Consider the following 27,469-nt stretch of genomic DNA (forward strand, 5'->3'; position numbering starts at 1 on the left):
TATTAATTGGTTGCTTCTCTCTATAATATTTTTGGAATATGCCATCTAAAATTATTCACACTATGGAATTTATAATTGGCTGAATCCTTCTTTTCTGGAATTGATACCCATTGGTCGAATTTGACTTTCATTCTACATTTTTTGGAAGTTCAGTGGTTCTTTTATTTATATTTCCATACATGGAAAACCTCTTTCTGCATCTACATTTGCCACAGTTATCCACAGGGTTTTCACAAAATTTTCTACAAAATGGGGAAAATCATTTTAAACAGCAAGAATTAGTGGAAGTGCTGAAAATTCTTTTTCTTCTTCCCAAACTGATCGTTCAGAATCCTTCAAAGCATAATAGGCAAAAAAATCTTGAGTTTCTGTTATTGATTATACGAGGGCATTAGCAGCAATTGTGTTTAAGTCCTTCACATCAGTTGTCAATATAAACCTTGAGTTAAATAATCTTCCCATGGCTGTAATAATGTTCCTCCCTGGGTCCCTGTATACAAGGAATGACAACTTGATATTAGTCTTTACGCCTATTTGCTTCAGGACCTCACATATGAAAAGTTGCACAGATTTTTTAGTTTTAAGAGAATATTCATTTTCTTTTCCAAACTGTGCATTGCTGACTATAGGGTAAAGGAATTCTATAAATTAAGCTTCAATCGGTCCGTGAATGTTTTCGGTTCTCCATAGATACCGGTCTGGTTCTCCCCCATCCGAAATCGATAATTAGTTCCAATGATGAACTCTAATTGTCTCAATTAATGGCAAATTAAAATGAATAACCACAAGGAGTGAATGAAAATAATTTCACGAAAGATGTTAATTAGCAGGAAGGATATGTAAAAAAAAAACTTAAGGTTGTCTCCATAATATTCTTTGCAAAGTAAAAAGTTAAAGAATACGTTGTTAAGAATGCATGATCGACCAAGATGTCTCATTACATCAGGCAACCACTGGTTCTTTCTACAAGTTTTTTGTTGCAACTTGTAAGTCAGATCAACATGCATTCTGTGATGTTGCTAGCTTAAATTGTTACTTCAATTGATAACTTATAAGCATGCTTCACATTCCAAGTTCTTATGACCTCAACAATAAAGTGCTCAACACGACGGTACGACGACAACGTGGATAAACCGAGCGGCCATGAGTAAACGCAAGATTGCAATGCGGTGTTGCACTCAACAGGATAGCCACACTTTTCGACGCCTTGCATAGGTTTATCAACTTACCAATAGGCTCTCGAAACGCATCTAGCTCGTATGTCGAAGAATTACTGTATATATACATGAATCAATCTTAAGACCACTTTCAGAGGAAACTATTTTCCGCGGGCGTCGTTCACGGCACGGCACACGGCGTAGCAGAGAGGCGTCTCGTCTGACAGCCGCCTGAATTTCACGTGAACGGCGGCCTGCGAAAAGTCGTTTCGTCTGAAAGCGGCCACAATGTAGCATAGTCTATATTTCACGCCGAAGACGGAGCATCGCCGGGCCGGATTGAAATGGGCGCCGTGTTGTCGACGGCGCGATTCGACACGCTTGAAGACATCCATAGAGACCAATAGTTAAGTTGAAAGAACGTCACCGTGCCGTGGCCGGCGGCAGGCGGAAAGTAAGCTTGTTTGAAAGCGGCTTATGTGATCGCGGCTACAGAATGTTAAAATGTTGGCGATAGCGAAAAACTGAGGCCCCTTAAATGCGCTTGCTTGGGAGTAACTCTAATGAGTAAAAAAAGCATGGGCGTCATGCAATCGAAAAGTAATGTATGTGTTTTTAATCTTTTTTTTCACTTTTTGGCCTTGAATACGCTGCAGACCAATTCGGCTTTGGGAGCCGAATACAAATCTTCGCCACAGTTCCGAGTCGGTTCCAAAGCACCGACTTCATGCGATCGCTTCTTGCTACCGGTTTTTTTAACAAAACTTAAAGTGACGAGGTATTTTTTACCGCAATGGTGGAAAATATCGCGCCAAATTAGCAGAAAAAGTTCTTTAACACGAAATTTCGCGGTTCGCGGAAATTCCGTGGCTCTAACTATGACAAATGTGGGTCGCATGAATGTTAATGTTTAATTATAGCCAATTGACCGAAATCTGTACGTGCGATAAACACGAACATAGCTGAAACATTGCCTTAGATTTTTTTACTTTAACCTGATAAATTAGTTGCTCGTGTGGGTGGTTATATCGAGAGCCGAAATTCCTCCATGTGAAATATTCACGAACCCTTCACATTCTTTCTTAGCTCTATTCGCTATTCGCAGGGAAAATACCGGCATTCCTATAATACATTCCCGTACACTTACATCAAGAAGAAAGATTGAGCAAGTATTTAGTGTGGGCGCGAAGCAGTTATCAGGCGAAGCCTCTTAGATTGGTGGCAAGCTGTTTGAAAGATGCCATAACCAGGATCCAAAGGAAATATATGTCAAGGACACCACGATAGTCCACAAGGCGTCCGAGTGTCACAACGGGCAGATATAATTCTAACCAACAACCACGAGAGAATAATATCACTGCATGAGAGTAATTCTAAGGTTTGTATTTCTCTTTCGGTACAATCGAGGAAAACGGCGGCTCGCTGCCTGGAAACACTGACGGAAATAAGATAAGACCTGCAGCCACTCAGCTTCCGGAAACTTTTTATATTTTCCTCCTTTGCAAAATCCAGCATTAAATTGGCGCTGTATAGGTCATCTTTCGACGCGCATAATTTTGGCTGATGGACGAAATTCTCACGTTCAAGGAAATAACGTCGAAATTAAGCCAAGAAATAATGGTTTAATTTTATGTTATTTTTTATTTATTTTTTTAAATTTATTTATTTTTTATTTTTTTACTCGCAAACACGCAAACGTTGTCCACACTCTTGAATCTGTGATCATGGCAAATGCGATTGTCAACGTCTCAAGCGTGACTTTAAATGCCCGTGGTCCTTCTCTGAGCGAGTGCGATGCACCGTCTGAGTGTGTACTTTGAATGCCATGCCCCGAGTGTGCCCGTGCGAGACACATCTGGCTGCTTTCATTCTGTGCCTCTTCGTTGCCTTTGTTTGTGTGCTGGTATTTTTCAAATATTTTTGCAGCTGATGCCAGGATTGCTTCCTCTAAGACCAGCGTCTGGCGGCCACTCATGGAAGATATTCTTACACTCACGCTCCGATTTATGTATTTTCTTAACGATTGTGTGTTCTGTGCTGGGACGCTGAATTGTATCATAACCGTATGCTTTTCTTCCACGTCATCTCCTTTCTCTTTCACCGTGGCAATGATAGTTAAGGCATGGACCGTTCAGGCACAAACACTACCTACTAGGTACATGGTACCATCAGCTACTAGCGCTACCACGAAACTTAGGTTCCCCATGATTTCGGCGGTGATTTACGCATAGGAAACTCCCTTTGCTTTGGCCCACAGGAGTAACCAATAGATGGCACTGGGGCAGCTCACCACTCACAAACAGAAGGAATGGACGAGGACACAAGGACGAAAGGAAAGATACACACTCACACGATAGCAGGAAAGGGACAACAACATGCGTTTCGGGGCACGCTGAGCCCAAGTGAAGGTACAATACTTCATTCATTCACACGACTCCTTAAGCGTAAACATTCTAATAAAGTCATAGGTAAGGAAAGAATGGGATGGGAACATATAATAGAAATAGGACAAGGACAACGGTGCAGTGGCAGATGGAAAAAGCCAGAAATAAGAGGGTAAAAATGCTATTTCAAAAATTTACAGTTATATATATTTGAAATGTTTATGAGTTTTCTTTGAGGTATGGTGACATAACAGATTAAAAACTAAACCTTTTAGTGTTCCATACGGTATTTATGAAAAATCTCAACCGGTGTCGATCTTTTCAGGTCTTTATCAAGAGGTTTACGATGATGATAATGTCCTGAAAAGGTGGAAAGCAGTTGGGTTTTAATTGCATACAGGGTAAAAATGCTATTTCAAAAATTTACAGTTATATATATTTGAAATGTTTATGAGTTTTCTTTGAGGTATGGTGACATAACAGATTAAAAACTAAACCTTTTAGTGTTCCATACGGTATTTATGAAAAATCTCAACCGGTGTCGATCTTTTCAGGTCTTTATCAAGAGGTTTACGATGATGATAATGACCTGAAAAGGTGGAAAGCAGTTGGGTTTTAATTGCATACCTACTATGATGGACATAGCCAGAAACACTTGACGGCATGAAAATCGGCCCTGACATGATTCCTGCTGATTCCTATGCAAAACGACTTCTTTAATCCGAATATGAACTCCATTTTTCTCCATCACTCACAATTTTCGGGGGAGCTCCCCCTCCAATTTTTACCACTTTTCGGTCATTTGGAGGAATTAAAAGGATTATTTTAGCATTTAAATTTATATAGGGTTTTTTTAGAGGTGCAAAATCCAAAAACAATTAATATAAATGATAAAGATGTAGATTTGTGGGGAATAATTCTCCCTAAAATGTGTAAAAACGCATTAAAGATGACCAATTTTTTCCTTTTTTCGCAAAACTTCACGTATTTAAAAAAATTCCCAGCTTGCATTTCACATCATCCTCCCCGTATGATAAAAAAATTATACAACAAGAAACTGCAGTAATAACTAAAATATTTTTCTGCCTAGGATAGCAGCAATAATTAAAATATGCAGCAATAGCTCGGAAGATTCACTTTACTACGCTGGCCCTCGCAGTGCCTCTCCCGCTCAGGCTTGGACGGCAATTCTCTTGCTTTCGCAACTAAAAAAAAGGAGAGGTAATACTTTCTAATTACACGAAAAATATAAAATTGAGATTTTAAGCTCCCATTGAAGGTGAAAGATATTCTTTCTCCTTAATCATGGAGTTCCACGAAGTATCAGCCTCTCAAATCAGTGACGTATATTGAAGTTGTCGTCATCTTTCCTCTAGCGATCGCTGAGTCAACTCTTTCGGTGTTCTGGACAAGGATCCTTTTTATCCAAATTGGCTGAAACTGGCAGTCATGGCTAGGATTAAGCTTCAAGTCCTTGTTGCACCAATTTTTACGGTAATTTGAGCAAATATTTGGTCACACTACAATAACATATGGCACAAAGTTACGCCTAAATGATTTCATAAGATTTTTGGCGCACAGAAGAGTAGCCACGAAATTGAAATGTGAAATGAATGAAATCAACCACCTCGTCCGCAAGTAATCTAAATCTTGGTTTGTGTCCCGTTTAACTGCAGTCATTTACTCATTGATTTTAATGTGTACTTGGTGCATTCCTGGAAGATAAGATAACGTTTCCGAGAAATGCCACGGGTCATATTTTACGCCGACATACTTGGCATTCCTCAGGTCTGGAAGAGAGACATACAGTGACTGGGCTCTTCGAATTTGAATAGATTCACCTCTTAATACGTTTTTAGAATTTTCAATGTTGGGTTTAAGGTGACACCAGAACAATAAGTGAAAACCAAATTATCATATTGTAGAAATCGCCGTAGATGCGGAGGATGAAAAAGCAACAAGCGCTATTATTCAAGACTGCGCTGAATCTTCCAGTATCCATACTTTTCTTTAAACCTTTCAATTGTTCAGGAGAAATATTTCATGATTGATGATGAAATTAAAATATAATGCTATGAAAAAAATCAATTCTACTGAGAGATACAAGAGGTTTTTCTAAAACTGGACAAATAGTCTACAGGCACCGCCCGAAACGTATTTTTACTGGACTCTGACGTCACGCTCAGCCAACATGGCGATGGGTCGCTTGGAGCGCACGAATACTATACGATTTTTAAAGTGGAATTTTACGAATAATACGAAGGTTAGATATGCACTACTGACGATGTAATTTAACATGGGGATGGCATTTCATTTATCTCATAAACACCCATTTTCAGTGGAATTCCACGAGGGCAGCACCGAGTTACCATGGCAACTGTTAGTCGTTTATACGCACCGTATTTCCTATAGTGGTTGGTACGTGTTTATTGTTCATAGGGTATTTGATGGCAGGCCGGAAGCTCTCGTGGTGTCGTCGCAACGCAGAGCTGTGAGGGCACAGTCCAAACAAGGCCAGCTCGCAAAATCGAGCGCATTCATCTCCTATTTCTGGCCAAGGCTAAGTTCAACACTCCCTCCGTTTTCTTTTTTCGCCCCTTTCTATGATCAAGAGACCTGATGAAAAAGACAGAATCCTCCAATTCACTAGCTTCCTTTGTGTACATTAATGTCGTCTTTCGTTACTTTTCCATCTTTAGGTTCAATATGATGGGATCAGATGCACCGTTGGAGACCCCATCCACGGCACAGCGCAGCACAAGCTACATACAAGTTGCATCTCTGACTAAAATGCTTCATAAACCTAACCTTATTCATGTCTACATGTCCGACAAAAGAATTCAGAATTAACTCAATATTTAAATTTAACAAATAAGAGATCTAAACTATGGAAAAGGTTGACGTTCAAGATAAGCCATAGGCTGAAGGTTAGCGCAAATCTTTCTGTAACTGACAAAGTGAACAGAAAGCGTTTTCCTTCAAATCAAATTTTATAAACCATGGCGCATTATTTTGAAATTACATTTTAACCACTGCACGAATACTTAATATGGTTAACTGACTGAAGGCTGAACATTAGTGACCGGAGCATTCACAATCCAATTAATTAATAATTAATGCAGATGAAATGGCTTAATGATGAGATTTGTGGGCAGCAAAATTTTTAACCCTTATTTATCTCAAATCTTCAAGAAGTATAAATTTAAAAATTCCAATAATTAATTACTTTCACACATAAAATGGCTTAATTATGACATATGTGAGTGATATGAATTTTAATATTAAATAATAGCCAATTGACCCCAATCTTTTCATGGGATAAACACGAACATAGCTGAAACATTTCTATATTTTTTCGACTTGAGGCTGGTCAATCACTTCCTCGTGTGGGTGGTTATATCGAGGGCTAAATTTCCTCCATGTGAAATACACACAAAACCTTCACATTTTTTGCTCAACTCTATTCGCTGTTTGCAAGGGAAATACTGGCATTCCTATAAAACATTTCCGTACACTTACCTCAAGAACCGATGTTGGACAAGTATTTGGTGTGGGCACGAAGATGTTATCAGGCGACGCCTCTTAGATTGATGGAGGGCTGTTTGAAAGATGCCAAAACCAGGATCCAAAGAAAATATATGCAAAGGACACCACGCTAGTCCACAAGGCGTCCGAGTGTCACAACGGGCAGATATAATTCTAACCAACAACCACGAGGGAATTAAATCACTGCGTGAGAGCAATTCTAAGGTTTGTATTCCTCTTTCGGTACGAGTGAAGAGAGCGACGGCTCACTGCTATAGGGCCTATGGCTGAGTCCGTTGGAAATATCTCGTATGCTAAAGCTCTTGCACGACCGATCTCGCACTAGCAGCGTTCAAGGCGGAATTCGGTATGCCCGAGTTATCTTCGAGGAGAGTGTTGCGAGAGAAGAATGACATGTTTATGGCTGCGTGTCATCACGTTGAGGGGGAGTGGAGATTCTTGTGTCGAGACGCGGCAACGCTGGAAAGATAGCGGTCGGGGCGGTAGGGTAGGGTTTCCGGACAGCGTGCAACCAATCATCGCCCACCTTTCTCTTTGAAAATATTTGCCCGGGAATTCAACTACAACGTTGCTAATGACGCTTTACGAGTACGCCAATTTCAATTACGCATTCCCCAAGGGCATTTTGGAAGTACACCAGCCATGTCCGAAGTTAATAAGGAGCAGAAGTAAACGCTGCTGGAGTTCATCGAAGGTAATTAACATGCCGTGCTTTGCATAGACAATACATTATCGAATTAATGTCGATATTAATTTTTCCAATTCCCTATTCAGCGAATACAGAATTAGCCAAGAGAAAGTTTTCTACTGCACAAGGAGCAAAGGATGCTTCTAGACTGTGGGAGGAAGCATCGATGAAGCCGAATTCTTGCGTAAAACGAAATTCGTGGAAAGAGTGGCGGAAGATGAGAGCATGACTTTCTTGCTCTGCGTATCTGTAGTACAAGGGGATTATTCTCAAAATAAAAATACGGCCCGCATTGTAGGATGTGCGATTGTATGACGATCTTCGTAATTGTGTGGCTGATGTCATTTTTTTTATCATTAATTTTTTTACGTGCGTTTTCATATGAGCCGTAATTAATATCTTTCGCTTAGGGGTAGGGTTATGATTCTTGAAAAGAATTTGGTACACAGTCACAGCTATTAATTTTTATGTTTTTAAACACACTGAATTTATAATATCGAATTTGAGTGGTGTGAGAGAGGTGTGCATGCGGTTGTTATTGTTGACATTTTCAGTGATATTCCACAACGAAGGCAACACTGAGTTACCATGGTATTTTTTACACGTGTCAACGGACGGTAGTTCCGATCGTGGTTGCAATATGCCTACTGTAAACGGGGGATTTGCTGGCGGGCCGGAAGCTCTCGTGGCGTCGTTGCAACGCAGAGCTGTGAGGGCACAGTCCAAACATGACTGGCTCGCCAATTCCAGCGCGTTTATCTGCCAAGGCCAAGTCCAACACTCCCTCCGTTTTTTTCGTCCCTTTCAATTTTCAAGAGCCCTGCTCACACAATATAGACTGACAAAATAAACAGAATCCTCCATTACTCATTTTTTACCATTAATATTGTCTTTCGATTCTTTTCCTTCGTTTGGTTCAATGTGAAGGGATGAGATGCTCCGTTGGAGACCCCATCCACAACGCAGCCCAGTACAAGCAACATACAAGTTTCATCACTGACTAATATACTTCAAAACCTGTCCTGGGGCGGAATTCTGTACACCGTACCGACGATTGTCGGTGTCGGTAAGCCGGTCCTACCGATAAGTCTCGGTGCGAGCGATTCAGGAGACACGTTTTACCGACGATTGTCGTAATCCCACCGACAGTTGTCGGTAAACCCGTCGGTACATACCGACGATTTCAAAACGCTCGGTAGGACCTACCGACAAATTTTTAGCAACATGGCGGACTTTTGTTTACACTTTTCTGCCTAAGCTGACGATTTTAAATCATAATCTACGACGCTAGATCCGTGGAAGCGCTCTAATTGTATGTTATTTATAATAAAAATGATTGATTAAACACTTGAAACGTAAAATTTACATAGTGGGAGCAGTATTTAACTTTACCAATGTTACACGTATATTACATTATGCGTTCCAATAGCGTAAGGTGTTTTACATTATAAATATTCCGTAATTTTAAGTATGTAACGTATTGCTTTGCTTTTAAATTACTCACAACAAGACACGATAGGTATCTATTGTTGATTCGTAAAGTTTGGATCCGAAATTAATTTATATTTTCAATAAAAACGAATGCCTATTGATGCACTTTCAATGAAATACATACGTGGACATTTCGTTCACTTTTATATTAACTTCAATACCCTATGTGAGCGTCTAAGAATGGGGTTTATAATGAAAATAACTCTCCTACCTTCGTAAGTACTCTTGAGAGCATCAGACAGCAACGACGAAATAGAAAAAGCATATTGCTACTATATTTTAGAAGAATATAAATGGCATCACTTAACTCCCCGCACTCTTTGACGTCGTTACCGGTGCACAAAACTTCCCGTAAAATTAATGCTGAATTTACTTCACCATACTAACCAAACAACGTACGCGACTTCAAGATAGATTTTCATTATTACTATAAGAGCACTGAGTAGGTACGTACCGTGTATTCCATCGGTAGAAAGGGGCAAATAAAAAGAATGATTGCACGAAACAAGGAAACATTTAATGAATTATTCATCATAAAACTACAAAAATTTCATTTCAACACGAGAAAATCTTCATACTTTCAACGGTATATCACAAATTAACACTGATCAAGCATATTTAGTCAAAGTCATATCAACGCAAAGTTTGAAATAACACACAAATGGTATCAAAATGCAAAAGTTAACACTTCCAAATAGATAGCGTAAAGTATGTCACTCAAGTTCACAATCACAACACTTGACGCGATGATACCTTCCGTGACATCCGCGGAATCTCGGTGTTTTTCTCAACGAATGTATTTTAAATAGCCCAAAATGTGAATTCAAGCGACAAAAATGTTTTCTAATTAAATAATTACCCTTGTGGAAGTATCGGACTTACGGCGAACAATGAGGCAAACGATGTAAACAAGCCGTGGCTCAAGATGAAGGTACATTGTTACAATACTAATAAAAATAATTTCGTCACTGCTAATCCCAAGAATACAATTATAATAAGCGTAGGTGAACAATTATGTAGCAGACAAAGTCCTCTTCAAGACAATTATACTTGAAAATTCCAATACATTGAGCACCTAATGTTGCCGGTGTTCTTCTATCAACGACCGTTGAATCCTTGAATATAAAGGCTTTTTTACTTGGGCTTAAAAAAATCCGATGGTAAATACAGCAAAATCTCGGAATACAAGCCACATCGCACCAACGGGAGTAAGAAATTGTGCTCGCAGAGTGATTAAACATCGTAAATATCTCACAAAGCAGTGATCAACTCTTTTTAACTTCTTCGCGGGCTGACGAATAACAAATGGCGTTTTCGGAGCCTCATTTGTTTAATGCAAACAAAGGAGAAATATGATTGGTCGAGGCGCCTAGCCTCGCGTGCGGGTGCCACTTTCGCACCGACAAAAGCATTACGTCACGAATTTGTCGGTTGCACCGACAATCTGTCGGTAGCGGGGTTTTGTGAATCACATTTCTATCGGTGCGACCGACGATCGTCGGTAGCTACCGACACCGACGATCGTCGGTATCCGTGTACAGAATTCCGCCCCTGATTCATGTCTACATGTCCAACAAAAGAAATCGGAATTAACTGAATATTTATTTACAAAACAAGAGAGTTTAAGTATGGAAAAGATTGACGTTCAAGATAAACCAACCAACGCAAATCTTTCTTTAACTGACAAAGTGAACGGAAAGCCTTTTCCTTCTCACCATATTTTATTAACCATAACGCATTCTTTTGAAATTATATTTTAATCACTGCTTGAATACTTTATGGTTAACTGACTGAAGGCTAAACATTAGTGACCTGAGCATTCCCAATCCAATTAATTAACAATTAATGCAAATGAAATGGCTTAATAAGGACATGTGTGTGTAGCATAATTTTTAACCCAAAGTTATCTCATATCTGCACGAGTGACAATTTTCAAAATTTCAATAATTAATTACTCACACACATAATTGGGTTAACTTTTTTTTACTTTAGGATGATTATAAGTACTTCATCATGCGGCTGTTTATATCGAGGGCCGAACTTCCCCCATGAGAAATATACACGAACCCTTCACAGTTTTTGCTCAGCTCTGTGTGCCTTTCGCAGGGAAAATACTGGCGCTCCTATAATACATTTCCGTAGTCTTACCTCAAGGAGTGATGTTGGACAAGTATTCGGTGTAAGCGCGAAGCAGCTAGCAGGCGACGACTCGTAGATTGGTGGCACGCTGTTTGCAGGACGCCGAAACCAGGATCCAAAGGAAATATATGTCAAGGACACCACGATAGTCCACAAGGCGTCGGCGTGTCACAACGGGCAGATACAATTCTAACCAACAACCACGAGGGAATAATTTCACTGCTTGAGAGTATTTCTAAGGCTTTTATTACTCTTTCGCTATCGGTGCTAACGAGGAAAACGACAGCTCACTGCCAGGAAACACTGACGCATCTAAGATAAGACCTGTTGCAACTCAGCATCGGGAAGGTTTTTATTTTTTTTCTCCTTCGCACCACCCAGCCTTGTTATCGGCGCAGTGAAGGTCACATTTTGACGTGCATTATTTAAGCCCAGGGAAGGTTTTCTTACGTCCAAGGAAATAACGTCGAAATAAAGCTACGAAATAATGCTTTTTTTACGTTATGTATTAGTTTTCAAATACTTGGGCTCTGAATTTGAGAAATTTCGCAGGTCGTGACTTTCTTTCTCCTTTAACTTTATATATTACTTATAACTTTCTTTCCGATAATGATGAATTCATATTTTATTCATATACGTAGTTTTACTTCCTTGCTATGAAATTGGTCCATCAAATTCACATATATTACGTGAATATATACCATTAGTTTTAAGTATAGTTTTGACGTTACTTCCTCGGCCACGGCCGTTTGTGCCTCGGCGGACTATACACTTCGGAATTCCGTATTCATTTTTTCTGTCCTCATCTTCCCCTCTCCCGTCCCTTTCGAGAAGACCCAACGCGAGGCAATATGAACCGTCCTGCCATCTATAAGGGGTTAGGGAGGACTAAGACTAATCGTGTAGTCGCCATAGATACAAACAAAGCGGGCATTTCATATTTTTGCTCGACCCGATGCAAACGTATAAATATGTTTATTATATTGATGAGAATTACAAATCCACTGAAAAAGCCAAAAATGTATTTTAATATCTTAAACAGACAGTAGGCGAATTAATGAAAATTAATTTAGACCAAGAGGAGACGAGATTTCGTTCCCGAGATTTTTTTTTACTGGTTTCCATCCGCCGATTTCTTTCGTAATTTTGGGTAAGGCACCTTCGTCTGAGAATATATACGCTATTATACGCTCCTTCCACAGCCTCTAGTAATTAGGGAGTATAGTGTATTTATCGGTGTTGTAGACTTACGTGATAATGCAAATGTAAATTACCGCACTAGAATTCGGAAAAAAGGTCCTATTGTATCACCTTACCGGACAGCGTTTTCACTAACTACTGGAAATAGCACAGGTTATGCAACGGAAGTAAATGCCACTGGTTGACTTTAAATCTTATCCAGCAGGGAGGCATCTAAATAGTGAAGTGAATGAGTCAATAAATGACGTAACAGTATGCAATTCACGTCCATGAACATAGAAAAAGGAAGGCCGTGTAATTAATCGTGGATTTAAGAGGTCTGAAAGGACGGATATGGCCATAGAGTAAAAAAAAATGCGACCAGAAGAAGTTTCGGACGCGACAGTGAAAAAGCCAAACCGTTAATTAATCTACAAAATGCTGTGTTCCATTGCATCCACAATGTTTTCATTTACTACATAAATTGTCATTAATTTTTGTTATTCAATGTTAAATGATAAAATTAATGTCAATATAAATATGAAATACTTGATCTTCTCAGAAAATATTTGTTTTGATTCATTTCTTTCAAACCGTAAATTTTGTCCATTATATAGTGGATTTAGGTTAAATAATACAACATCTCACTGGAAACATAATATATAAGAATTTTAACCATCAAATATGACGATTTCTGTCAAATAAGTGGAATAAAAAGGCATAGGATTATATTTGACAGTACAAAACGGCATATTCCTGCGAGATTGCAATGTATGGTAATGCGGGTTGCATAACTGCCTATTGATACCTAATTCGGTCACATTTGAGAAAACGCAACAACATGTTCCCGATTCGATTTTCGTTTAATGTTGACCTCCTGACCAAACACAACCTCTGATAACTCTTAATTGTTATTTTGACCTTTATATGGACGAATAATAAACTTAAAAAGGGATTAATTACTCTTAGGAATACACATTTATCTTTCGTAACAGGTGACTTGATAATTTACTCATTTTGAGTAATTTTTAAGATACCGAGATACTTATAATATGTCATTATTATCTCGCTAAAAATCGGTTTAAACTTATATTTATCGAAAAAAGCGAATTCTATATGAATAAAATTCAAATGAAACAATTTTTCGCATTTCTTAATAATGTTGCGTTTTCGCAAATTTGGCCGTAAATAGGTTATCGAGATTTGACAGTATTTGCTTTAAATTAAAAGTTTTAGAATTGGATCAAAACGGGACACCAAATTCTGATGGCGGTGCCGCGATCATAACAAGGAAGGAGAAGGCTGGAAAATCATTGCGACATACTCGCTTGTGCAGACAAAATGAAGCAGGAGTGAAATGGGGAAAGGGGGCAAGAAGAGATAGGAGTGAAAACGATTTGAGGAGAGAACTACGGTAGGGAATTTACAATGTCATTTTTTTAAATTCATTTTCTTCTTGGCTCGTTTCCATGTGAACGAAGAAAGAATAGGCTGAAAATTAACTGTATAACTCTTGAAAAGTCAAATTCTTAAGGCTTGGTTGCACATGAACAGTTCTAGGAAGAATTTTTGTAATTGATTCAATCTCAAACTCCAATATTCCCGACAAAACGTTCTCCTAATGCAGGGGTCACCAATTTACCAGGCCACGAGGGTCACATTCCAAGTTCAGAATCGCCCCGCGGGCCGGATAGCAAATTTGCCGATTACTGAAGCATACGATATTCGATACTTGAAACGACTGCGCGGGCCGGATGAAAGCCCCCAGCGTATTTTGCAGACCCCTGCTGTAAATGACTAAAATAATTATTTTTAATTATATTATCCGAATATTGTCTATAACTTAACCATTTCCTTTTAGACGAAATAGGTTGGGAGGTTAACATGTATTGAACGTAAAATCAATTAATGTGTAATCAACGGAAGAAAACGAATACTCGGGTGTAGAAATCCAGGGGCAGGTTGGTTCCGAGGCACGATCTGCAGTTTTGGGGCGAGGAGAGAAGTCCGCATCTCACCATTCAAATGTCTCCATGACCTCATCCTCACTTTTCTCTCTCGCCTCCAAGGCTGCTAATTGCCCATCTTAACACATTGCGTACTGGTATTGCGTATGGGTATTTCAATACCTAGGAACGCCGAGATTGGAAAATATGTGCCTATTAGGGCACTATGCCTTTGGTTTAAACATGGTAAAAAAGCTAATGTTTAGAATATGACTTCATCCAATCAAACGTTATTATGCAACAATTCATTATGAATAACGAACAACAACTGAAAACGTACTAACGAATACGTACTGTACGCTTTAAAATTGTTTAGGTTGACGCGCCTAAATGAAAACGAGAATCTTCATCATCCGTCCGGAACGATAGGGAAAAAAATGACGAGAATTCTTGCCATCTGTACGCAACGTGTTAATTTTCCTCTGCCCTCCTGGAATATTATGATTCTAAGAGCGCCTAGTTTAAGCTAACAAGAAATTGATAGGCAATTGGTCGATTATTTCTTGAAAGACGCACCTACGATGATCTAAAGAAAAAGGGAATCCGATGTGCCGTTTTTTAAATACCTGACGGTGAACTTAGAACGATTAAGCATGGGCTCTTGTGGAGAAGTACGTTTTTTCTCGAGCTTGAGAAGCTGTTTCGAATTTCAAGTTGTGGTGACGGCATTCATTAGAATCAAATTTTTGTGACACATGTAAATGTTTACGGAAATGTATACGTTTTGTAGCAAACCACAAAATGTAAATGAAACAACACCACAAAATATAAATAACACGAGATTTGTCAGCAAAATAAAAAAATGCATTTATGAAAGAATTAAATTACTCATCCTAATCACCAGAATGTTGCTTTCTTGACATCCCTTTTTAATAGCACTAGCGCGCAGTTCAATTTGCATCGCATAAGTGACCGTTAAAAAACTCAACAGGCGAAGGCGTTGCCGCGTTACTTCGTGGACGACCGGCAAATTATTTACACCACGACCCTTTTCCTCTCTGAAATTCCCCCCGTTTCCAATTTTCGTTTAAGATTTCATAGTTTTATAACGGTGTTCCGAATGATGCTAGATCTCTGAAGAGGTAAGAAAAAATCTGCGGAAGTGTGCAAAGGGCTTTCTCTTCATTTTACCGCCACAATATGTTTTCGTCTCTGCCAATGAGTGGTTTCCCTTCTATCCGACACGGCAGGTCAGCCTATGTGCAAGGTGCCCGAATCTCTTGAATTGCCTATGTGTCGTCGGAGTAACATCGTAATCTTCGGAGTTAAAGTTAATATGTGTTTTAAATCGAATTCAAGTATGCTCACCCATTTAACGATTTCTACATGTAAAGTGGGTATCTTTTTCTTCTATTAACATCGAAGTATTTGAATTAAATGATAAAGTAGTGGTGCTAAATGACCTAGCCGTCGACGCACCCTAAATCTTAATACTGCAACTACCACTATAATCAAATTGACGTGAAAGGCGTCGCTGCCTTGAATTTCATATCGTCGTAGTAACATCGCTTGTGCTTTCACAGTTATGTTCACACCGATTTTTAGCGCTGCCACACGCCTTTCAACTTATTTCCTTTTATGTTAAATGTTCGTTTTGGGGAATAGCAGAGTTTGTATGTAATTACTGAAAACTTACGCTTAAAATACTAGTTTTCTATGCACTTATGATATGATTGTTCTCTCCTTAGCTGTGCTCTTGTCTTTGCGGGGTTTACCCCTTTCTTACTTTGCGGCAGATGAAGACAGTTACTTGTGTGAGAGCTAACGTAAAAAAACTGGTAAGGTTTCTGACAAATTTGCTCCAAAAAGTTTAATATGGGCGCGGGATGAGTTGCCAACCGAATCAAAACTGGGAGGGATGATGTTTAAATCAGTGATGCTCGCGGATGATCAGACGTTGATTAGCGAGACAGCGACGAGATGCTAAAGGGGATGCGTTGGACAATCGTTGCGAGGAATATGAATAGAGGATCAAACAGAAGACGAACATGGTTTTGCGGTATTGCATAGCATCAAGAGCTATGAATATCTACGGTTAAGGTAATAGTATGTGGGGAAAATACGAACAGTTATTGTAAGTCAACTATTTGGTCAGCACGTTAGAGTAGTACGGATACAGCAGTTAGGAAATCAGGAAGAGTATTGCGTTACAAAATTAGGCGTTCATGTACAGAAAGGTGTAGTGTGAGAGGATCGCTGTGTAAGAGTTTAAAGATAAGTATGATGAAGATAAGAAGGAGAGGAGGAGGAACGACAAAGTGCTGGGCATGGTGGGTGAGGTGAAGCAGATTCTTGATGAGATTTGATAAAGACAGAAGGCATGGAAGGAAGGATTACTGATCGGGAAGGGAATGTTGAAAAAAGTGAAGTAGGGAATGATGTTTGGGAAATGAATGAATAGAATAGGAAACAGTGGTAATTTAATAGGAATCGTTCATTGTTCTATTTTAAAAATTGATTGATACCAATAAAATGAATTTATGTCGTAACAAATTGACAATAAACTCCCATTTCTCCATCAATAGCATGAATATGTCAGTTAAAAAACGGAAATAAAATAATATAAGGGTAAAAAAATAATTTTTATTTACTGCCACGTTTAAAAAAAAAGAAAATAATATCCAACGGCTGCTTAAATTATTAACATGAAAGTTTAAATAACTATCAAAAGAACATTTAAAGTATCAAAAACCGAAAATGTGATTAATGTAAGATTATATTGCTTTTTCTAAAAGGCAAGTCTGATGCATAAAGATCTGCGAGCATTAATGTTATTATCTTATAAAAATCGCATTATCCTTCAATATTATTTTACACATTCTTTGTTTTGACAGAGTGGATTTTTGAAATCTATTTTAATTTTAAGAGCAACCTCCACCAAGTGGATGTATCAATTATTCTATCATCAATACGCGGACTTTTAACTTTCAGCGATAATTTTTATTGTGAACTGAAGGCATAACAAAAGTTTTCTTATCTACTTTTAGCGAAATGCCAGAGCCTACTTGGTTGGCAAAAAAATCGTCTTTTAATATTTTAAGCCCTTCGAATGATATAATTAATAATAAAGTTATTATTGTCTATTTATTTTCATGCACTTCATTTGTTTTATTAAGTGCAACAACATTATAGTTTCCAATTACATGAAAATGAAACGATTTCCATTCACTTATTGATGCTCCAATTATCTGATGGTAATTATCTGATTTTTAAAGTTTTTATATTACTTTAAATCGAAATTAGAAATGAAGAACTAATGTAACAGTAACATCGAAAGCCGTCGAGAGTAACATAAAAGATTTTCTGGAAAATGCCATCATGCACATTCTTTCTTATGTTCAAAGTAATTGGAACTAATTGATCCCGAATAATAAAATGTCACTATGCATTCCATTCATACTGTTCATCTCGCCAACCTACCTTGTCCGGATGTCCTCAAATTGGTGTCTTAACCCAATGAAGTCTTATGCAGTTCGTCTCATTCTATCTTCACTCTCTTTCATTTCACATTCTTCGTATGCCTTCCATTTCTTTATTTTATTTCTTTCTTGACTCTAAAATTAAAAGTATCTTTCTAAATTTTCATTATTTTAAATAGGTTTGAGATCTCAATAACTAAATCAATAATTTCATTGAGAGCCGTGAAGAAGTCAAATATTTTTCAAAAGATTTACCCGAGTGCAATATTCTGATAAAATATCCAAATAAGAGTGTTCATCCTGTCAACCTACCTCGCCCCGATGTCCCGAAATGGATGTCTTAACACACCTTATAGTTGTGTATTTCTTCATTTTCTCTTTACTTTAACAATCTTATCTCATTCTCGATAAAATTGTCCATAACTTATTACACCGATTTGAAATGGTTTTGCAGCAAACATTTGTTTACTTCAATTGTTGATTTAAACATGGAGACGGCAGAAGTTATGTGCGAAGGCGAATATTCCAGCGAAATACAATTTTATAGAATTGATAACAAAAAGAATGGTAAATCGCACATTTTATATTCAATATTATCAACAAAACAATCCACACATACTTGACCCTTTGCTAACAAATGCGTAATACTACAGCGCCTACATAGGTCACTTTCGAATCTAAATATTAAATCTCCATTTACTGATATGTTTACTGGATATGTTTTTCCGATTGTGGTAGGAATATTGCACTACCATCCTATAAGCTCATATAATCATCTTGATGCAAATCATATTTTAGCGCTATTAGAACACCGCTGGTAGCGACGCACACGGCAAGAAGTATATTTAAAAAACCAATGACAAACGTTAAAAGCGAATGCGCGATGCCAAGTCCCGCGCCAACGCACGCGTAGGGGCCACGGTCTTAGAATGGTAGAGGCAAAGGTTGTTGTTAGTACAAAAGGTCGAAACAAGTTTTAACAAACATGTAAATACGGCTCGAATGCCCATGCTCGCGTACATATTTGTGATCTTGCGGCCAGAAGAAAGTGTCGCCGCGCCTTGACATCATACTTGGAGGAACTGTGTCAACTCCCATCCGTGTGAAAGTAATCCTGCAAGGGGCCTACGTTGCATGAAATCGGATGCTATTTGTGGTTTTATTCGAGTGATATTTCCTGGCTACCGAAATTGACGTGGAAGCATCAATTTCATTTTCTATAATGAAGTGAGTATTTTCCTTCCGGGATAAAAGTTTTTTTTACGTCATAAACATGGATGTTCAAAACATTTTCCACAGTGACAGCGAAAGGTTACTAGTCTGTCGATTGTGTCTAGTGGGAGACGAAGATTTGGTCAACATTTTCGATCCCAAAGGCTATCATGGCTATCGATTGTGGGAAGTAATCAAGGAGCTGCTTCAGATGGAGGTGAGTGGTTAGCGTGGACGTTTTTGTTGTTGAGCAAAGTATGGTTTATAATCTTACAATGGAAATTTTGGTGGGCAGATTTCCTCCTTTCCTATGTTATATCGGCCTTCATTCAATCGTTCACATAAACTTCTCCCCCTCACCTCACTCCAATTCCATATGACCCCCACCTCCTACTTTCGCCTGGATGCCCCGTATTCTAGAATGGGCCTAACAAACGTTTTATCAAACGTTTTATTTTTGTTTTTCATGAGGCTTCTCTTCTCCCCTACTCTTCTTAGGACTTCCTCGTTACTAACTCGGTCCATCCATTTGATATTCATCATTCTTATGAATAGAACCACATTTCGAAGGCCTCTATCCTTGCTTTCTCCGCTGCGGTCATTGTCCATGCCTCACTTCCGTATAGGAGCATATTCCAGATGTAGGTTCTTATAAATTGTTTCTTTACTTAACCATATTTAAGTTTTCTGCTGTAAGCAGGTCTCTCTTTTGGTGGAATGCTCTCTTCGCCTGGGCTATTCTGCTGATAATTTCTTTCTTACTTCTCCTGTCCCTAGTTATCTTGCTTCCCAAATAACAGAATTAATCCACCTCTATCAGTTTTTGCCTCCTTATTTTAAATCTTGTAGCTACCATGTGGTAAAATGCCATTCATTTGTTTTTGTTTCCTTGCAAGGTGTCCAAGGATGAGGGTCTCCCGTCTGCTGTTTGCAAGGTGTGCGTCGAGAAGGTGAAGGAGTTCAAAGTCTTCAAGACGTTGTGCATCCGAGCGAACATCGCATTGCTCACAATGATCGCGGGTCGCGGGATGGTGGTGAGTGCTTCCTTCATATACTTGTTGTGGACTCTGTCTTGAGGGTTTGTTTCAATCAGGCTTCCTACTCAACCGTGAAAACCTCAAAACCGTGAATAAGCCGTGAATTTCGTCATTATAACCTTAGACATCTCTCAAACTTAATAGGGTAGTTTCCTTCATCAAAGAAACCAAAAGGCATTGATTGCGATTTGTTACCCACCATTACTGTATTCATAGTATACAAATTATTTCGTTTTTGAAATACCGGTCTAGATGAATGGCAATGGTCCATTTTTATCCTCATTTGCAAAGGGCCAGATTGGCGCCCATGCGATGCCTCTCCACGTGACATCACAGGGACCTAGTTTCTACACGAGAGGATAGGAGTTTCGCATCGTCTGAGGTTACCAATGCATGCATGAGGCACAAAGATCAGGGAAACATGTCTTAATAATCACTTATTAAAACTCGCTAAGGTCGGAAAGTTTTCTTCGTTTGATAAGGTATTAATTAACCTTTTTTAAGCCAAGCGCTACCATCCAGCAAGGTACTCAGCTACCCGCTAGCATCCTGCGTCCTTTCAGTGCTCAGAGCCTCGATCAAGGTCACCTCACAAGGCGGGAGGGGGAACCAGAAATACGTCACACGGAGAGATTTCCTTCCCCATCGCGTTTTCGCGCGCTTGAAAATTTTCACTTTTCATTTAATCGTGAAAAATAGATATCGTCATTTAAAAATCTAAAAGCGTGAAATACGTACTCCAGGAGTAATAATCTTCCGATATAGGCAATTAAAAAATAATAGGAAACCACCCTATTGTAGAAATATGCTAGACATGTGAAAAGAAAAATCGATATGTATTTCGATCATGTTTCAAGGCCCAGTCTTTGATGGGCGGATGGGAGTGAGAGGTAATAACGCTAACACGGGGAGTGATGGACAAGATAAGACACTAACTGAAAATACAAACTTGAAACTAACACACGCACAAGCACTCACTCACTCAGGTTTACCACTGCTTTACGGCAGTTGAAAAGAACGAACAAACGGTTCTGAAATATGCAAAGTATTTTAAAAACAGGAATCGAAGGCCGGATCACCAGGGAATACCATTACAGGGTTCCCACTCTAACTACATTAAGAAATTCACGGTTTTTTTCCAGGTTTTCACGGTCTAAATGTCATCAAATTCACGGTTTGTAGAGGCAGGCATTTAAGGCAGAAATGTTTATCACGTAACAATCATCGGCCGCACGTTAACAAAAATGTAACAAACGCAACAGATGCCTTGAATGCAAACGCAAGCAATGACAGTGCTATCTCTTATTGCGTCACTTAAAGTAGCAAAATTCATGTCCGGATAAAAGGGTGTGAGTGGGAAAATGGAGGATGGCAGGGAAGTGAAGAAGTAGTGCCTGAGTTTTTGCCTGAGGGTTAATGACTTCCAATCGCAGGCTTAAAGTCAATGTGCTGCCATGGCACACACGGACCAATTAATAGTTGCGCTTTCGAATACACGTGCGCAGATAAATGCGTGGACAGTGTTTGCACGCGACTGGGCCTTGTAAGATTTGATTTTTTTCTTTCAATCTGTCTAACGTAGTTATAAAATCAAGTTTGAGAGATTTTCAAGGTTTTATGACGAAAAAGGGTAGTTTCCTTCATCAAAGAAAACGAAAGGCATTGATTGCGAATCGTTACCCACCATTAGTGTATTCATATAATACAAATTATTTGGTTTTAGAAATCCCAGTGAAGACGAATGGCAATTTTAACTGCAATTGAAAAAGGCCATATTGCCACTCCACGTTACCTCACAGGGAACTAGTTTCTAGACGAGTAGATAGGAGTTTTACATTGTCTGAGATTAGCAATGCATGCACAAGGCACAGAGCTCAGGGAAACATCTCTTAAGAATCACCTATTAAAACTGCCTATAGTCTAAAAGTCTCCTTCGTTTGATAGAGTAATAATAATCCTTATTTAAGCCAAGCTCTACCTGCTAGCAGGGTACTCTCCTACCTGCTAGCAGCCTGCATTGCAGCAAAGCGCATACCGTCGCCCCAAGGTCACCTCACTAGCGGCAGTGGGAACTAGAATGATGTCACACACGGTTTTCCCAGCATTAATACTTAGTTACGTTTATGCACGCTTGAAATTTTTCACTTTTCATTTAATGGCAAAAAATGGATATCGTCATTTAAAAAACTAAAAGCATGAAATATGTACTCCAGGAGTAATGATCTTTCGATTTAGGCAATAAAGAAATAATGGGAAACCACCCTATTGTGCATGAATTTTTCATTGGCTGCCCACACCCCGTGAGTCGTTGCTGAGAGTAAACTGCTGGTTTTCAACTGTCTTTCAGTCAGGTTCGGTGCCTATTAAGCCCCTGCGCCTCACGAGCCCACCTCCATCCAAGCCTTCCAAGGAGACGGCCATGTCGAGGAAGCCGTTGAAGGCTCGGAGGAAGAGCGTCAGCAGCCAGGAAGGGAGTGAGGGGGGGAGGAGTGGAAGGGGGGGAGAAGAGGAGAGGAAGCGCCTCTCGTCGCCACCAACTGTTGCCCCTCGGACCGATGCTCCATCTGGCCTCGGGCGGAAGGTGAGTGCACTGTCATGAGATGTGTGATTTATATATGTCTACCACAGCACCATTGTCCTCGTCCTTTTTCTATTACATGTTCCTATCCCTTTCTTTCCTTACCTGTGAATTTATTTGTATATGTATATATATATTGTATAATATAGGGATTTATAAGTATATATTAAAAACTCACACAACTAGCTGAATTTTTGTGTGAGCTGAACTGTGAGTTTTTAATCTTTATCTTGTGTGTTCTACTGTCCATCCTAGGGTTTTTTACGATATTTACCTTGCCGAGGAATATTTCAAAGTGTATATATTAAGTGCATATTAAGATATGGTATGGTATTTGGAGGAGGCAACCGACAGTTGAGGTCATTTGCGCCATGAGGGAAGGGTATGGAAGGAAGGGTGGAGAGAAACCCGGTGTCGGCATTAGCCTGCTCTTAAACGAAAGGCGCCAAGGGGACCACGGCTTAACGTCCCATCTGACGGACGGATTGTTGCACTTGAAATGTCCTCCACATAACGTTCAAGCAGGGATAGGGGGCAGTCTCTGAAAATTCTGCATTTCTACATTTCACTCCCACTGGGAGCGTTTTCAAGAGAATGGCTTTTTAAATGTCATCCCCATAGAGGATATTATTTTCGTTTGAAGATTTTCTCAGCTTCATTTATCTGTGTGAAAATGAGGATGTTAAGAGACGTAATAATGTGCATGTCCAACCATCTAACTTATCTTTGACACTTAGTGGACCTAGGGCAATGTGTACAAAAATCTATAATAACTTACCCTTGACTATTAAGAATGAAAGGAGACTACCTCAGTTTAAAAAAGCACTATTTTTATATCTCATTGATCAATGTTTCTATATCATAAACGAATAATTGTGTTTTATCACAAATTGAGATGAACCTCTGTGAGTTTGAGTGATTGGGTATGTCCTTTTAGTTTTTTTGAAGTGCCTCATGTACATGCCCTGTGCACATCAGTGTATTGTGTCTGCTGGCAAATAAAATTATTATTTTTATTATTATCCTTTAATTGTCTTCAGTTTTCACTGAAATGTGTTAGTGTAAAGAGCACGGTATCTCACCAATGTAACTCTTTACTAATATAACTAATAACTTCAGGCTTTACTTTGTGAAACCTCTCCATATTGGAATTAAGGAAATAAAACTTTGTAAGGTTCACTGATTGTTTAATTATGGGCACGACCCGGGTTTCGTAACTTGGTTACATCATCAGGTGACTAAACCTGCATGCATCATACATTTATACCCAAAGTACACAAGTGACTGTGAGGACATCTGTCGGAAAGGAAAAGGACTAGTTGGGAGGCGGGGGTGAGGGTTAAACACGGACTGAAATAGGGAAAGGGGGGGGGGGGAAGGGAAGAGAAGGGAGAAGGGGCAGCCTTGGTTTGGGACGAGGGTTTTTTACCAGCCAGGGGAGGGCGGGGTTAAAGTGGGTGAGGAGACGAGAGCTAAAGAAGGTGGCGGTGTTGGGGGAGAAGAGAGGGTTAGCGGGGTACATTGAGTTTTCTAAATGACAATAGTCTATGGAAGGTCGTTGAGTCCAGCTGTGGAAGGACATGGGTCACTGGGGGAATTTTGGTAAAGGCACTGCTTAGTATTTGTTCTTGGAAATTTTAACGGCACACATGTGGATAGGCACTTGAAAATTTAAAGGTTGTCACTGTAGGAAATCATTGATGGGGATGGAAAAGAGAGGGGAGTGGGAGGGGAGCACTTGTTCGTTGGCAAGGGGGGTGTTGTTCTTTAAATGTTGTATAATCTCCAACATTTCCAGGGCATCGAGTCTCCTCCTGTTTCTTTCTGAATGTAGGATATCTGGCTTAAAATCACTATTGTGTTTACCTTCTAATAAATGATTGGCGAAGTTGGAATGAACTTTCCTCTTTTTGAAGCAGTTGCGATGCTCACTCACTCTGATATTAACACTTCTCTCCGTTCTGCTGATGTATCTCATGTCACAATCGTCGCACTTCAGGCAGTAAATTCCACTTCTTCTTTCTGGTGGGAAACGATCTTTGCAGTTGGACAGCAATGTTTTGAGAGTTGAGGGGGTGTAATAGGCGATTCTGTATTTTTCTTTCGGGAAGCAAGAGGTAACGGAATGAGAAATTTTCCCTAGGAAGGGAATCCTGCACCAATTTTTTGGGGTGTTGATGGGGGAGAGAGAGGACACCATTGATAAGGCCTGTTTCTTCCGCACTCTATTGAGGATGTTATCAACACATTGCAAAGGTTAATGGCTATCAACAATCAGTAATTGCATTCCGATTGGCTGATACGGGGTCTTTAGTGACGGTTTTAGCAACGGAAAAAGCGAACATACAAGTGATTAAAAATAGTGATGGGAATCCTCCTCGCGATCGCGAAAAACAATTGCCGGCGACGATCATTTACCAGTGGGGTCATTCCATTTCAAATCATCCAGGCTATGACACCCACCGACTGGGATTTTCATGAAACTTGCCAAGGTCATTTATTCTGGTATGATTAGAGATTGTGTACACTTTTAGCCCCCAACTTTCAATTGTTGATGAAATATGAGCAATTGAAATTTGGGTGTGACCCCTAAATTGCCGCAACGTGCAACACATGGTGATTTTTATTTTCATCCATAACTCCATTCCTGTGAGATGAAAAGGCATGATTTTTTTTCTAAAGATAATTGATTCATAATGATCCCACGATTATCATTTAATATTCACTGCATGAAGTAATTCAGCTGCAAAAAAATAAAGTTTACAAAAAAATCTCGCTTGTACCATTTTTCATTGTCAGCATCCACAGGGAAAGGCCATGCGAATACAGACTCATGGTTCAGTTTAAAGTAATCATTAATGTATGAGCAAAGATCCTGGTGAAAAAAAATCGTGAGTCCGGCGTTCCTTTTAGTAAAAAAAATACTCATTCATGGTCACAGGAAAAAAAAGGCTCTTTTTCAAGGCACATAGATATTACACGATTTAGAGGAGATATAAGCTTATACTCATGATTAAACAATATTGGAGCATGCATTATCTCACTATGGCGTATGCTACTGACTCTTAGAGTAGGAAACACATAAGCAATCATGTGAATGTACTCCCCCACGTACTGTAATTTCGTGCTATCTGAACTATTCGAGCAGAGGGAGTTTTAATGTTAAAAACTGCATGATCCATGGTACACTATTATATCCTACATTCATTGTAATCTGTGTCCAAAGACCAGATTCATTTCATATCCAGATTTATTGACATCACAGGAATGTACATAATCAAATGTCAAAGGGAACCGTCATCATATCATTTGAATTGAGAAATTTCTCAGGTACTTCACCCTTTCAATGTTTCATCTGGTCATTCTATATCATTGGAAATTTAGGTAAAAACAGTAAAATTAAATTAACAACCCTACTAATTGATTTGAAAGTGAGCCTCCTCTTTTTAACTGGCTGACCACATTCTAAGATGTCTTAGTGTTTTTCACAAAGTCTAAAATATTTTTTTTGAATGTTGGCCACTTCCTCCCTCAAGAAGTAGTATGATCTCCCATAGCTCGTGGCTGCAGGAGAATTAAGCACACACAATGTGTCCTAGTGGCACACAGCAAACATCATATCTCTATGGCCAAGAGAATGAAGTTGAGGGCCCATTAAGTGTCATGAATTTAACTGAAATATCACCTCCTTCATGATTGAGAGCTTCCACTAGTCCAATGTACCACACTGCTTGCTGTAAATACAAGCTGCACATTAACCAACTGCCAAATTATCTGGGAAATCCACTGTTTCAGAACAAAAATCAAATATAATGCTGTACTCGTCATCCAAGCCAGTGAACTTTGCAGCTACTTTTCTATCCGATAAAGGCACAAAACAATGGAAGTTTCTTGTTCCTGGAATTGTTTTTGCCTCGGTGGATCTTTCAAGAAGTTTACTAGGCGACCAAGCCACATCACTGGACTAAATGTTATGGATGTTGATGTTTTTCATTTTATCTCTACGAAATTCACGCATCCTGCAGCTGTTTGTTATTTGCTGCACCATTCGTTCAATGGTACCACCTATACCATCACAAGAGGACTTTCCATGGCTCGTGGAAAAAAAGACCAGGTTGCATTAATGCCATAGTCATTATAATGATGGCAAAAATTTATAAAAGACTTGCAGTTTTTTATATTGCCCCGCACATCCATCTGTGAAGCATTAAACCTCTTCGGTAATAGGCAAATTTCTCTTTAAAAATTCTATCAGGTGGCATTGCACTTCCATTACAAAGACCACATCATGGCTAAGGTCAACAGATATGAAGCTATGAGATGAGGTGGTGAGAGTACCATCTTTCTTCAGGGAAATCAAGCAGGGGTGTATGGTGCGTGATAGATTGGTCCAGTGATAACTTTGAACTTCATCCTGAATTAAAAATGAAAACTTTTCACTGAAATCCATTACGATAACTGCCTTTTCATGACTGAGGGTTTCTTTGCTTATTTTGAAAATTTTTTTAGGGTTTTTCTTTAGTGAGGTAATAATGTGGCATCAGTTTATTCATTTTGAGGCATAGAATGTCCAAGAGTTCATTAATGGATGATGTAAACAACTGAAGTTCTGTTCTATCAGTGGAAACCCACT

At 39.1% G+C, this 27,469-nt stretch overlaps 1 protein-coding gene and 1 long non-coding RNA gene across 10 annotated transcripts in view; one reads left to right on the plus strand and one right to left on the minus strand.

The window, feature by feature from the left end:
* LOC124170070 overlaps positions 1–27,469 on the plus strand; it is a 154,283-nt gene that overhangs the window by 60,590 nt on the left and 66,224 nt on the right. For 6 of the 9 annotated variants that reach the window (XM_046548764.1, XM_046548759.1, XM_046548758.1 and 3 more), the window contains 2 exons: positions 20,118–20,255; positions 22,606–22,839. The exons of 1 other annotated variant lie outside the window; for it this stretch is intronic. In XM_046548764.1, coding sequence (XP_046404720.1) covers positions 20,118–20,255; positions 22,606–22,839 — 372 coding nt within the window. Of the gene's footprint in view, positions 1–18,164; positions 19,439–20,117; positions 20,256–22,605; positions 22,840–27,469 lie in introns of those variants that run through there. 2 more of the 9 variants (XM_046548767.1, XM_046548765.1) reach the window with 2 other exon arrangements.
* LOC124170076 lies at positions 291–7,912 on the minus strand. The gene is made up of 2 exons (XR_006867295.1): positions 7,061–7,912; positions 291–490 (listed from the first exon to the last, which is right to left on the minus strand). It is a non-coding gene; the product is annotated as an uncharacterized LOC124170076 (long non-coding RNA).

The sequence above is a fragment of the Ischnura elegans genome, chromosome 13 (genome assembly GCF_921293095.1).
Source record: "Ischnura elegans chromosome 13, ioIscEleg1.1, whole genome shotgun sequence".
NCBI classification, from domain to species: domain Eukaryota; kingdom Metazoa; phylum Arthropoda; class Insecta; order Odonata; family Coenagrionidae; genus Ischnura; species Ischnura elegans.